Below are 15,066 nucleotides of genomic sequence, written 5' to 3'. Positions count from 1 at the left end.
CTTTCAGGGTTCAAAAAGTAAATAGATCTTGAAAAGCTGATTTCATCAAGTCTATTTATTAATGCATTTCAAGTTTCAAAAAAACTTACATATCTTTGCACAATACTTCATTTTTATTTTTTTTTTGCAATTTTAGTAAAAATTTCCAAAGTGAACAAAAAAGATACTGTATAAAACACAGTGGACATGAAATTGACAGTAGTATTCCATTGCCTTGAACTTTCTTTTTGATTTACCACATCTTGACTTGCAGTGGAGAGTTCAGTGCACGTTTCTCTTTTCAGAAAACATTTAACTTAGACTCAAAATAAAATAGGGCAGCGTTTGTCTGCCAAAATCCTACCACAGGATAACATTACAGGCAAAAAATTTACATGTTCCAAAGTCTACCACACTCAAGAAGTTACTAAGAACTCTTGCTGAAGAAAAGTCACCATTTTAGAAATGCAAACCCACTTCCAATCTTTGCACAGTCTCAAAACAAATGTATTTAAAATGATTTAAAAGCAACTACATACACTTCTATCTAGTTAAGATCATTTAGAATTATTTATATAGTCTATTGGACCAGGGTTTCATGTACAAAATTTGTCTCTAAACCATGTACAAAAAGCTGTATTTTGAAAAAGTCACCACATACTGTACAAGTTTACAAGGAAGAGATCCCATTATATTCAGTAATATTTTTGGCCTTGCTGGCTTGCGTCACATTATGAGAATGATTGTGTAAACCTTATACTCTTAAGAAACAAACAAAAAAAACCAAAACGAAACAAAAAAAAAAAAACAAAGGAAGCCTGTCCAACCTTAGTAAATTTTCTCCTAAGCAAAGCCAGGAAAATTATAGCCATTTACGCCTCTAATTAGCTCGGTGCTTTTGGAAAACAAGCAATAAATATATCAAAAGCTTAAACATCTTGTAATGCCCCCCTTTCATCTCCTGCATAGCAGTAAGCACCTTAAGAAATCTTTTGTTTTCACTTTTAAAAATGCCAATTATTTACATTCGTAATAAAAACTTTGGAATGGGACATTGTGCTGTTGAACTTCACTACTGTTATAAAACGTCTGGGAAAGTTGGTAGTCCTAACTACAATTTTAACTCTGCCACAATACGCTCGGCAAATCACTACTTTAGTGGTTATCAACCAACAGCATCATGCTGAAAAGTTACTCAAATATCTGATAAATTAAAAAAGAAAATAAACCACTGCTTTTCTTTCCTTCCTCATCCCTCAGAATCATGAACTCGTCATCATGTAGGAACATTGAACATCCCGAATACATCGGTTGCAATTTTTAAAACAAGTTGAAAAACAGGCAGAATGTTTTACTAAAGCATGGAAATATTTCATCTAACTATTCATTATTTAACTGAATAATCAGACAAATTTAAAACATTTATGCCGAGCTACAAGACATCAGACGTTTATATAAAAAATTTGAAACATTCTGGTATTTGCAAAGTTTGCGCAACACCTGCTGTATGTCTAAAAGATCATTCGATCTTGTACGCTATGTCTTAGCAGCTGTCTGATATAAGATAAAATGAGTGCTTGAAACAACTTTGATCATGATAAAAAGTTTGATTCAAAATTGCTGTGTAAAGCATCACAGGATCCTTGACCATTACACACCATCATCCTCTGTTATCCTGAGTATGTCAATTAAACAGTAATTTCTTCATTAATAGCGGAAAAGTTTTATAATACAAAGAAACATCCATATTGCAATTCTCTTGTTTACAATTGCACACAAGTACAGGTGTACGTTAGAAATACATGTCTGCATATAACAATGTATATACATTGGCAAGTAATGTCTCCAATGCTGAGGTGGTCTAGCTTCCTAGCCTTGTCTGGCAGTTGAAAAATATATATTTTTTTTCAATTCTTGAATAAAAGTTTTACTACAGCCATATTTGCCTGCAAGTGAAGAAAATGCAGCAATGAAGAGCACAGGAGGGAGAAAGAATCATGATGCTCTAGGATTTTGTGCCACTAAATTAAAAGTATGCAAGAAAAACATTTTTCTTCTTTTTGAGCTGGAAGATTCACTCATCAAAAAATTCACCATTCCCACTTCTTTTGAGGGCATATCATGCTTTTTTTTTTTTCCTCCTCATTTTGAGAGTTAGACTGGGGACAATGATTTATTAGGTTTTTCTTTGGAGTGAGTTTTCCCATTGTAGGCACTAGGAAGAACCAAGGCAAAAAGCTGCAGTCAATGTCTCATATGTCCCATCTGATAGCTCTCTCGGGGCCTTTGTCGCTGCGGTGGCTGAGTGGTTTGTGGCGGTCTCCTCCTTTTTAAAGTGCCTGTTTCAAAGAAAGGCACATTATTAAACAAGTGCAAAAGAAGAAAAGACTTCCAGAAAAGTTGCCCAGCCCAAAAGAGATAAATATAACAACTTTTCTGGAAAGCTGCAGATTTAGACCTGCAGCGTTTTAAATACATGATTAAATGCATACAGTATTTACAGAGTATTTTTCTTATCACAGTAGTAGTTCCTTTAACAGTGCAATTCTTATGAAATGTAGTATGGAATATAGAAGGAAAGGAACTCTGAGACAGAAAGCATTTTCAAAGTCTTTCTTTTGATATACATATTACATTACAGGGAAATAAGGAAAGAATTATATTTTTATCAATTGTTCCCATGGCACGAACTCCATTTCAAGTTTCGTAGCACCAGGCAATGGACTGTAGACTGGGATGCCAGAAATTCTCCCTTCAGAAAAAAATAGAGGATAAAATGTTCATATGCTTACCTGGAAGTGGTTTATGAGGAGGCAACTTTGGATTACTGCTTGGAGTATGGACACTGCATATCTTAATGAAACCAGCCATTAACATGATCAAGGCAATTCCCATAAGCAATACTGCCCACCAATGAGCCTAAAAACATTAAAAAAAATATGGTGTTTTTTTCTTTGCATTCAGGTGAGACACACATACACATGAATACACATTGAGTATGGCTTTCTTTCGCATTTTAAAAGTCATCTAAAAACTAATTGGAAGCATCACTTAAGGAACCCTATAATTTTAAAGAAAACCTGACTCAAAGCTCTTACACACAAAAAAACCCCTTAAGATTCATTATATCATCAGAAGAGTATTTTACAGGAGATACTTGTGCTACAATAGAGCTATATAAGCCTAAAACTCAAAAGTTTACACAACGTTGATTGTGCAGCTCTCTAATGTTTCTTCGTAGCTTCCCCCACCAGTCTATTACTAGTAAAGCATGATCTAATGTAACATTATTAAGTAAGAATTGCTGGAGGTTAATATACTCACTTCCCTAAAAGAAAGTGAAACATTCAAATAATAAGAGTTAAACTGAGAAAACACAAGTTAATAAAATATGAACATTAACATGAAAATGTAATGGTGTGAAGTGTTAACATGAACTACTTATTAATTCCCTGTTTTCTGTCACGAAATTTGCTGCGCTCAAGGTGCATACAGAAATAACTAGAGAAAACAAGGACTGATGATACTTTGAAGAATGCTGAAGTACTGAATGTGATACTTATCATCTGCCAATGCTGACTAACAACAATATTTTATATTAGACTGTTAAGATAAAAATACTTACCACAATCCATTCCGCAATATTTTCATAGAACTCAGGATTAAAAATTGCTTTCTTTAACCGAGCTAGAGGGCCATCAGCATCTACCAGCCGACACCTCATAAACACATCACAGTAGCCTCTGAAATCATTACAAGGAGATCCTGGTTGCAACGTAATCGTTTTACGAGCAAAGTGTTTCTCCCACCGGCTAGAACCTGTACTTGCACAAGTATCGGGGTCCACTAAAAGGGAAAACAAATCAGATTAATTCAAAGTGTTATCATATTAAAACATGTGCATGCATATGTTAGCGCTCAATTGTTTAAAACATCTACTTTTAATAAATTTCAAGTTAATATGATCTGTAAAATAACAAAATGCATTGGGTATTTTCTAAAAAAAACCAAAATATAATGCAATGTCTGCCTGAAACTAAGTGAAAAAAACACAGTATGATCTCAAGCTAAGAAAAAACTATAAAAAATTCTGTCAGAAAATCCCTCCGATATCTACTGGTATATTCATGCTTACACAATCCAGACAAATCTTACTTTTTCTCATGCAGCAGACATGACACAATTCTCTATCATCCTTGCCATCGGAACTAGCACATGTACATTCCTCCAAGTCATACTTCTCACAGATAGAGCCAGTACATTGCTGTGGGAGACAGAAGCAAGAGAACCAAAAAACAATTTCACTTTTAAGCACACTGTCATTAGAGAGATAATAGTTTTTAATAGTTGAAAGCGTAACTGCTGACTTAGAAAGATGCTAAAAAATAGAAAAAGTAGTTTTGAATTTCTTCTCAAGTCTACATAATAAAAATGATAGTAACTATATAACTAGGCTATATGCTTACCTGAGATTTTTTTTAAAGGTGATATACCTTTCTTTTTAAAAAAATAAAAATTAAAAACCAAAGCACTATCTTCTTTTAGTGCACTCTGCAAAAGCTTCATAGCACTGGAACAAACTTCAATTCATACTGAAATATGACTACTCAGAACCATAATTAGAAAAAATAAATCAAAAGCATATCTTCAAAAATATTTCCTCTCAGAAAATGGAAGTGGCTGAAAGATTGTTTTTAATTCCTCTGCAGGATGAACCTTCAAATTCAAATACAAAGGCCTCTGTTTATTACGAATTTGTTTCAAAATCAAGTACCTGCATAAAGGCTACTCCTTTATCTCCACATATTTTTTGCTAAAAAAAATTTACAAACTTATCTCATTAAAAACTGGCCTGTGAAAATGGAAAGTTAGAGCAACATGAGTTACAGCTCTTACAAGGATGACTTCTGCTTGCTTCTCATCTCAAATAAACATAGATCAACTTACGAAAGACTTCCATCAATTTTTAATAGCAACTGTCACAGACTGTATAACCTAGGAAGCTACAGGTGGTTCAGCATAATTTCAAATCCTTGCACAAGTATGCTACCTGCACACAGGAGGAGGAACTGTATATTTGCCAAATTCACCATGTATTGGTAGCCTAACGAAGGCAACAAAATTACTTGACCAAGACTCAAGAACAGTGCGAAAACATAGCTAGGATGTAAAATGCGTTTTCATATACCCCATTTTCACAACAATCTTTAAATCAACCCTTCTCAAGTCCTACAGCTAATTTGATGCTTCTTAGCTTGTTAATCTCTGTTGTACCTTCACAGTTATCTTGACTGAAAACTGCAAGTACAATATTTCTATTGAAAGATGATGCTCACGTTGTTCTTCATTAATCTTCATTATTAAAATTGCATCACTTCATATCAGGCTGCTTTGCAATAAACAGCTGCAGAGTTGCATCATAAGTGGTCATAAGAAACATACCCCTTTTATGCAAACTTGTGTACGCCTGTTGCACTCTGTGAAGTTTTGTTTAGGCTGGGAGGCTGGACAGAGAGCGCTGAAACCATTACACATTCCCTCTCTCGCACAGTCCGAATCATTTCGACACTTATCAGTCTTCAGTTTGAAGTTACATTGCGCAGTACAGCAAGGGCCTTGACTAGGACTAGAAATAAGAAGGAAATAGGAATATGAAGAAGAAAGTGCAAACATTTCCAGAAGAAATATTCATCCTGAAACCTTCTCAAGCATTAGGCGTGTTTCTCATCTGTGCCAAGTAAAATGTAAATTGAAAGTCATTTTTCCTCCCTTGAGGTAACAAGGTATTGATCAGTCATTGTAGCAATTAAACTATTTGCAATATGTTAGAAAAATACTACAAGTGCATCTTATATTAAAATAAATACAGTCTGACAGCATTTCAAGGTTTATATACACAAAACATTAAATTAGCAAGTTAACATTAGTTCAGGAATAACTAGCTTCATAGTAACAGTTTCATTAAAATAGGCAGGTCAAGATTTCTCTCTCTGATTTAACATCCGTAAGAAATTTTTTTTTTTTTTTTTTTTTACTTTCTGCACAAAAGACCATTTACATTCTCTAAACAAACAAAAGAAGGGGACAGGTCAGAAGTGCTTATATTGTAAATCAGTCAGTTTACATAGAAAATTTTTCAAAGGAACCATATAGCTTCACTCATTCCTCCTAAATATTTAGGCTCCTTTTTGGCACGTGCAAGTATGCAGCTGAGCCTCTTACAGCAAGGTATGCCAGTGCATCATCCCAGTACATCCGACGCAATCACAGGAAGCAACCATTGCTTTCTGAAGCTGTACTGAGGTGCATATGTCAGCTCTTCACCATCGGCATGATATAAAGCAAAATCTCAGAAATCAACGATGAATCAAAACAATGCAAGGCTTTTCCTCCCTCCCACACAGAAATGACAAAAATTTGTAAGGGAAAAAAAAAGGCATGCAAAATTACTGCAACCACAAGTTCACAAGAAGCTATCCTTCTACCATGTCTACAAATCAAATGCATTTTCATAGCAGAAGCTACTTCTAATTCCACTCACAGGATGACAAAGATAATTTGGCAGAAAAGTTTAATTAGAACAAAACTGTGTCTGTCGTATTAAAAAGTTGAGCTGTTTTAGACTTTTAACAGTAACTATCTTTGGCTAACCAGATGTTAAAATTTATGTCTGTCTCTAGAGAGGAACTAAAGTTCATGTCTTTCATGTGAAAAAATCCGCTCATGTTTTTAGATGAGGTAAAAACGTAACATATGTTTGAAGTTATGAAACAATAAGGCAGAACTAGTCTAATACCACAGCATTCAAATCTTTAGAAGTTGCTCTTATAAATCATTGCGCGTACAACATTGCCAAGATACTAGGAGGCTTAAAAGCGTATGTACAGAACAAGTGTAAAAAGAAAATAACCACTCATTTATATTCTTAAATCATCTTCCCGTTAGGTAGTACTGTAGAAATGGCACAAGGTAAGATCTAATTTCAGAATATCCTTATATTATTCTTTGAGCAATTAATGCTTTCTTGTACCTATCATGGAAACAGCACCTTGGTCTTGTTTTTCCAAATCAAACAGCTTTTGCAGACTTTGCACAACAAATTTCATGCAAAGATGATCAAATTTCAACACATTTTTCTGCACTGAGTATTAGCATTGATACAATTTTCTAGTCATAATCCTAATATGACACTGAATAGCCAGCCAAATAACAAGATAAGCAAGCTCCAGTTCAGCACCAAGCCAGCATGCCACGCCTGCGCTGATGAACTTCTCACTCCCTGTACGAAGTATTTTATTTAAAAGTGTACTATAACAGATATGTACAATACCTGCAGGATTTGCCTGGTTTTAACTTGCATTTTTTATCATCTGATTGGTTTGCATCATAACAGCATTCATCTTTACATTGGTCGCTGTATCCACAATCACACTGTTCTCCTTCTTCTACCAGTCCATTACCACAGATAGGTTGACCAGACTCTGAAAAATATCAGTACATTTTTGTATGAAGCAGTGCAAAGAATACACTAATAAGGACATACTGACTTACAACAGCATTCAGCGAGGTGAGACTGGAAGCACCTGTTCAAGCCGGACTTCATACAGACTAGTAAATTAACCTGCACTACTTGTTCACCACTCAGATTAGTCATTCACATAATTTAAGCTTCTAAGATTTCTTCTGATAACAATGGGAGTTTCTTGTGCAGATAGGAAGTCTGAAGTGCTAAGAGCAAATTTTATGCTAAGCCTCCAGAGCAACAGAATCTCTTCCCTTTAATACAGCCTGACAATCTTAAAGCAAAAGCTGATAATACTGAGATGAAATACTTCACTCCTAGTCCCAAAGCTACTTGCTGTACAACCTCGAAGTTTCTAAGAGATCACACACAGACTCCAAAGTGAAGATTCCTACAAAGTTATTGCATCAAGTTCACAGAACAGAAAGGCTGCAGCCTTAAATATTTCTCTATTATCTGATTGTGGCACTCCCAGAACACCACCAACAATCAGGAAATGGACAAAGTAGAAAGGCAACTCTGGAGATCGTACAGTCCAATATTCCACTCAGAATAAGGCCAAATGCAGTAGGTTCCCAAGGGTTATGTCCAGATGGATTTGAGTATCTCTAAGGACAAAAATACTCTGCAGCCTCCTGGGCAACCTGCTCCAGCATTCAGTCACTCTCACAGTAAAACCAAGACAAAGCCATGCACACACAAAAAACAAACCATCACATAAATTAGATTTTCCATGTTTTAATTTGTGCCATTTTCTCTTGCCCTTTCATCGGGTGCCACTAAGAAAAGTCTGGATCTGCTTTCTTTACTGCCTCTTACCAGGAATTTATATAAACAGACAGGAGCATCCCTCACAGCCTTCTTTTCTCCAGATAGAGTCTCCAGTCTCTCAGCCTCTCCTCACATGTCATATGCTCCAATCTCTTAATCATCTTTGTGGACCTCTGTTGGATTGTCTCCAGTACATTCACATCTTTCATGTACTGGGGAGTCCAGAACTTGACACAACACTCAAATTCACACACATCTCATATTCAACTGAATCTTCCAGTAAAGTGAACAGCAGAACAAAAAGCGTTAAAATAAACTTCTAATCAAACTTAATATTAACAACTTATCTGCTCTGCTTTCAGGATGACCAAGTACATACCAACAAAGCAGTTATTTCTCTTTTTCTCAAGAACTTGGCTGATATTTCGAATACTACAGAGTGAGAACTTGTTGTTATTAAGTTTGTCCCCAGATGTAGCTCTTGCATACATGATATAATTGCCATTTTCTTTCTGTCCCAAGTTCTTGGATTCCCCTGGAGTGCACTCCATTCCAGAATCATGCTGCAAAACAAAAAAATTAAAATGTTTCTATTGATACCACTCTCTTTTCTTGTTTTTCTACATGTGCATGAGATATCTGAATTTGGCAACTTTACAAAACTAGAATTTTAGCTTTGTCAATCACAAAACACCGTTTTATACTTCACAGCTTCTCAGAACATACGGAAAACAAAGTTTTTATTGACAACTGCAATAAGCATCTCATTTTTCAAGTTTAACTTATTTGAATTCTTGAGCATGTATACCCAAAATGCATGTCCTAGAATGAACAATGACAAAAAATGATTTCCATCTTCTAAAAAGATTGATTTATGATCATAAAAAGGTAAAGTACTGGATGGAAGAAAAGCTGGAGTAGATAACCGAAACTGTAGTCCATCTTTTTTCTTGGTTTGAGGAAGGAGCAAAGTGAACTTTAGAATAGAGCAGAAATCTGTTTCTGTCTTTCAGTGACAAGTCTAATATCCAGCACAATGCATCACAGATAGGCACACTAGCCTTTACACTGACAAAAAAATATATTGTGAAGAGTAAGAGAAAGTTCAGTGCTGTTCTGACACATGCAACTTTCCAGAAATACAATCTATGTTTCCAAAAGTAGAAGGTGATCATTACATTTAACACACTTGAGAGAACTGAATTATTTATTACAGCTCATAGAGAAATTGAAAGAACCAAGTTCCAAGCTCGTCCAAGAGATATTTCACTCAGTGAGGCTAGTTTTTCAGTTTCACACGCTCATATTTTCAACTGTATTTGGAACACTTGTTCCTACTCAAAGCAGTTGCATTAGGGTTTTTTTCTCAAGGCACACAAAGTATTCATATTGAAGGATCTGTTTCTGAGGAACTCATTTCTGTCATCAATTTCATTTTACTTTCCAGAGAATAAAATACGTATGTCAGTTTTAAGAAAAACTAGAACAGCCCTCCCAATTATTTTCATTTCCAGCAAAGCCAAAACCTTGTATTTTTGGTTTGTCACAAACAAATCATATCCCTGAATTACCAGAAGGAAGAATTTTGTTCTAAAATGTCATTGTATGTATCTCAATCCTCTTCACACTTTTCTTCTTTTTAGGTAATCATCTAAGTATAAATAACTGAATGAAGAAAGAGACAGTTTTATGTTTTCTTCCTGAATAAAGTGTCATCTTAATTCTGCACTGATTCTTCCTCTACCTTAGTATAAACCAAAATACATTTAAAAGATTTGGGTGACCCTAGTCTCCAATAAAAAACAAAGTTTTAGGGAACAGTAATACAGTTTCTTTGTAGGACACTGAACTAGTAGAAATAATCCACAAAATCAATCCCTGCACCAATGCTGTAAAATACTCACAAGAAAGAATTACTTCTACATCTTGCTTTTTGTGCACAATGGCCATGCAGCCACGATCATATTTTCCTCATTTATAATAAGTAGTACAAACTCCACTCAGAAAAGATACATTTCAAAGTCACTGAAAGCAACACATCAATAGTGATACTCACAGGTGAGCCAAAATTATGTCCAACCTCATGAGCAAAAGTGATATGCGAAACCTTGGGAGGAACATGAGAGCCGTAGTTTTGAACAGTGATGATTCCAGTGTTCAAAGACTTCTTCTTACCATCAGAATACAGTTTGCTCTTTTCACATATTCCACCAGAGCTCCCTGTATTTAGGCAAAAGTATAACAGTCACTCTAGAAAAGAAGCACTGCGTCACTTTCATCTGATACTTGGAACAAGAAACAGCTTGCTACCTCAATGGATCCTCATGAACCAGGAGTAGGTCTGCGTAATTAATACTAATCCAACTTTGAAAGGAGATTAAGTTTATCCGCACTAATGCTCTCAGCACTGAATGAGTTCATTCACACAAGAAATTAGGTTTTTTAGAGTAGCTATTAAGTAAGAGTTATTTTGGGCTTTTCACTGCATGTACTAGCCTGGATTTTATCATACCTGTAGTACCTGACTAGTAGTATGCAATGTCCAAAACAGATAGACTCAATCTACATCTCATTTGGATTTCACTAAGTAAAAAAACAAATTAAAAAAACCAAACCGTATAATCATGGAAGGTCTTCTGTCACAGCAAAAACATTTACTGAGAAAATGCCTAAGACCAGCATGTCCTTGTCAGCAGCAGTGATTCCTTCTCTTCACTGCACAATCTAAAACCGAAAATGGTTTTGATGTGCAAGTTAATCAGACCTTTGTTTAGAAGGTCCATATTCTAGTGCATCACACTCTGTTTTGAAAAGATTGAAATTATGACTTCAAAATTTTCTTTAACCGAGGTTTGAACAGAGATATTGTGAACATTCTCAAATTCAGTTGTTCTACTCCTAAAAAATGGTGTCAAAAAAAAAAACATTCCCCAAGGAATATCCTTGCTTTCGAAGTAAAATTTTAAGTGAAATATCCCATTTAACCTATGTCAGTACACGCATTAAGAAGGAAAATCTCTCAAAGGAACTTGATTTTTTTACCAGTTTAATCTTCTTTTTAGAAAAAGGGCTCATGGAATTCACACTTCAATTCATCCAATGCTTATTCAGTGTATACACTAGACTAATCATCATAGACCCGGTTTCTTATTTACAAAGGTAACCTGTGTGTCATGCTTCCTATGGTTCTTCCACAATCACTAGAATTAGTGCTCACATGTTCTCTTAACATACTCACTCCACTCTGAATATTCTATGAATGCTTATTTGAGCATTTTACTCTCCTAAAATGAAAAGCAGATGTCACAGCACAAAACTTTCTCACACAGATCCAGTACTCTTTAGCGAACATGTTTCAGAGGAAAGTACAGCAGCAAAGGAAGGTTACTTCCACCATTACTCAAATTCTGCTATAGCTCTTCATGATGTTCTCATGGAAGTATCCACTCTCTATGCAAAGTTTCATAGGCCTGTCATTTCTTCCCCCAAGTAATTGCTATGCAATCAACAATTAAGCTATAGAAAGAAGGAAGATTGATCATTCTCAATTTGATTTTTTGTGGAAGTTTACACAATTTTGAATTTGTGCTGAGCTATAAAGAATTTTTATTTCCTTGAATTGAAAAGACTAACAATTTTAAACGTGCTAATTTATAAAACTGAAACATCCTAGGAAAACATCTCAAGATTCTTCACACTTGGAAATCATTATTTGGTACATATTTTTTTACATAGCAAGAGATAGTAAGACCCAAAATACATGACTAGATTGAAACTAATGAGAAGCAGTTCAAGAACATGATTACCTGATTATTTTGGTAACTCCCAGAACAAAAATATCCCTGGTTTTACTTACGTATCGAAAATATTTCCAATACTACTTAGAAAATCTTAAGTTTCTGCAGTGTTATTCTATTAGAAAATGAATACTGCATAGTTTTGAGCTCTCTTTGCATACAGCAGGAATACTTCTGCTGTCACTTTACTGGTCATTTGTACCTGTCATAAATAAAAAGCCATCCAATATCACCTCTGTTAACTGAAAGAAATATGCTCTTCTTTATTGCTGAAGTATTGCTTATAAGGAAGACAAGACTCACTGAAGTGAGATATCCTGTTTCTATTATTGAAAAAAGCATATGAAACCATAATTGTAAGAAGTTGGTTATGAATTAACTATTTGCTGTCACCTTAAGTGACAGTTTCTACTTTTATTCTTTGAACCTACTACAGTACTTCCTTAGTATCGAAGTGTTGAAGGTTTGGATACAATTACCTGAAGGGGCTCCAACCCAAGCCAGACCAAGGACTCCATCATCAAAATCACGGTCTGTAAATACATAGGCCAAGCAATAATCATCATGATTCTGTTCTGAGTTCAGTTCCAGAAACTTTTCCACACCAATGTTAGGAAATCTGAAGGGATTTGAAGAGTCCTTCTCATCTACAGTTGTGTTAATCTAAAAGTAAATTGAAACAAACTTTTATAAGTGATTCATTTTGACTGGATTTGTAAATATTAGCCCAGAGGCTTATTGCTGTCAATATCTTATTACGTTAACAGTTGAAGATGTGGCTGAAGATTTACAGGTAATGACATATTACAACTCCAAAGGCTGCGAAAAAAAGTTCTAAAAATAAAGAATTACATTTATCTAGTAAATCCTCAATCCCTTATTTGTTTTTTTCCATTTCATCAGTACCTGTACATTTATAATTATCCTCTTAAATCATCACTTCTAGAAGGAATTTTTAACCAGTACAACAGCTATCTACATATTGGTGGATTAAGAAATGGTTGGCTAAACGCAGCCAAAGGGTTGTGATTAATGGTTCTATGTCAGGGTGGAGGCCAGTGACAGTTGGTGTCCCCCAGGGGTCAGCCTTGGGACGGGTGCTCTTCAACACCTTCATCAATGACATAGACAATGGAACTGAGTGCACCCTCAGCAAGTTTGCAGACGACACCAAGCTGAGCGGTGCAGTTGGAGGGAAGAGAAGCCATCCAGAGGGACCTGGCCAAGCTGGAGAAGTGGGCCCATGTGAACCTAATGAGGTTCAACAAGGCCAAATGCAAGGTGCTGCACTTGGGCCGGGGTAATCCCAGGTATTTATATAAACTAGGGGGAGATCTCTTTGAGAGCAGCCCTGCAGAGAAGGACTTGGGAGTCCTGGTGGATGAGAAGCTGGACATGAGCCAGCGGCATGCGCTTGTAGCCTGGAAGGCCAACTTTGTTCTGGGCTGCATTAAAAGAGGAGTGGCCAGCAGGGAGAGGGAGGTGATTGTCCCCCTCTACTCGGCTCTTGTGAGGCCCCATCAGGAGTAGTGCATCCAGGCCTGGGGTCCCCAGCATAAGAAAGACGCGGAGCTCTTGGAATGGGTCCCAAGGAGGACGACCAAGATGATCAGAGGGCTGGAGCACCTCTCCTATGAGGAAAGGTTGAGGGAGCTGGGCTTGCTTAGCTTGGAGAAGAGAAAGCTCTGGGGAGACCTCCCTGTGGCCTTCCAATACTTGAAGGGAGCATATAAACAGGAGGGGGTATGACTGTTTACATGCGTGGATAGTGATAGGACAATGGGGAATGGTTTTAAACTAAGATAGGGGAGGTTTAGGTTAGATATTAGCAGGAAGTTTTTCACACAGAGGGTGGTGACCCACTGGAACAGGTTGCCCAAGGAGGTTGTGGATGCCCCGTCCCTGGAAGAATTCAAGGCCAGGCTGGATGTGGCTCTGGGCAGCCTGGTCTAGCGGCTGGCAAACCTGCACTCAGCAGGGGGGTTGAAACTCAATCTTTGAGGACCTTTTCAACCCAGGCCATTCTACAATTGTATGATATTTTAGAATTAAAGTCCATAGGGAACAATACAGTACCTGCCTAGCAGACAACAGGTAAAATGTTAAGAAGTTGATTCTTGTATGAGTAGACTACACCTTAATAATGAAGTAGCATGCTTTTGACAACACACACCAAAATCAAATGAAGGGGGTAGCAAGTCATTAGCAAAAAAGACATCCATAATAATACTAACAGTAAACAGTAACAGGTAAACAGACCTGAAAATACAACAGACCTTTTTAACCAGTATAGCTTCCAAGCAATGCAGTTGAAGCTGCAAGTATTTCCACTATTACTTACTCTTATTCGTTTCACCATAAAGCTGATGTTACGGATTCCTGAGAAATCTGTTGAGCGGTAAATTGTGTCAATTGCTTTAACATGGCTGGATATCTGTCAAAAAAAAATCACCTGCAGCTCAAAGATCTATGCAATATACCATAGCTCATCTTAAATAACAACAACTGCACAGCCTATACTTAGTCATATATATACAAAATATTGTGCAATGTAAGTCCTAACAGGCCTTTTAAAAGCAAACACTGATGGCAAACACTGGAAATAGATTGCCTAGTAGGTACATTGTTAACATGACAGGTAAAAGCAAGATCTTTAGTAGTGAAGTTATTTTTACATTATTGTATTAACTAGAAATTTGTGATACTCATTCAGTTCATTGTTACTATAAATAGAAGCATAATTATAATTGTATTCAAAGAATTGTATTTCTTTTCTTTTTTGAGAAAAAACTTTTTAGAGCATTATTATTCTATTTCTGGTAGAAAAACAGATATGAAAAAACCTTACCATTTACCCTTTCGAAGGGAATAGAAATGCTAACTCACTGAACTTCTGATTTTGAAGGTGACTTCAGAGCTTTGGAAAATGTGACTCACCTCAACTACAATGCATAGTGTGATGAACAAACAGTGCAAGTCAGATTTGTAAATAGCAGT

At 36.1% G+C, this 15,066-nt stretch overlaps 1 protein-coding gene across 3 annotated transcripts in view; it reads right to left on the bottom strand.

Moving 5' to 3' along the window:
- ADAM10 (ADAM metallopeptidase domain 10) overlaps window positions 41–15,066 on the bottom strand; it is a 44,245-nt gene continuing 29,219 nt past the window's right edge. For all 3 annotated transcript variants that reach the window (XM_021407004.1, XM_021407006.1, XM_021407005.1), the window contains 10 exons: window positions 14,411–14,503; window positions 12,549–12,732; window positions 10,329–10,492; window positions 8,652–8,835; window positions 7,310–7,460; window positions 5,422–5,605; window positions 4,135–4,243; window positions 3,605–3,825; window positions 2,772–2,898; window positions 41–2,318 (listed from right to left, as the gene is read on the bottom strand). In XM_021407004.1, the coding sequence (XP_021262679.1) occupies window positions 2,224–2,318; window positions 2,772–2,898; window positions 3,605–3,825; window positions 4,135–4,243; window positions 5,422–5,605; window positions 7,310–7,460; window positions 8,652–8,835; window positions 10,329–10,492; window positions 12,549–12,732; window positions 14,411–14,503 (1,512 nt within the window). In that variant the 3' untranslated portion in view covers window positions 41–2,223. The remainder of the gene's footprint in view (window positions 2,319–2,771; window positions 2,899–3,604; window positions 3,826–4,134; window positions 4,244–5,421; window positions 5,606–7,309; window positions 7,461–8,651; window positions 8,836–10,328; window positions 10,493–12,548; window positions 12,733–14,410; window positions 14,504–15,066) is intronic.

This window comes from Numida meleagris, chromosome 9, assembly GCF_002078875.1.
Source record: "Numida meleagris isolate 19003 breed g44 Domestic line chromosome 9, NumMel1.0, whole genome shotgun sequence".
In the NCBI taxonomy this organism is placed as follows: Eukaryota; Metazoa; Chordata; class Aves; order Galliformes; family Numididae; genus Numida; species Numida meleagris.
Note: the sequence above shows the minus strand (reverse complement) of the source record. Positions and strands in the feature narration are given on the sequence as shown.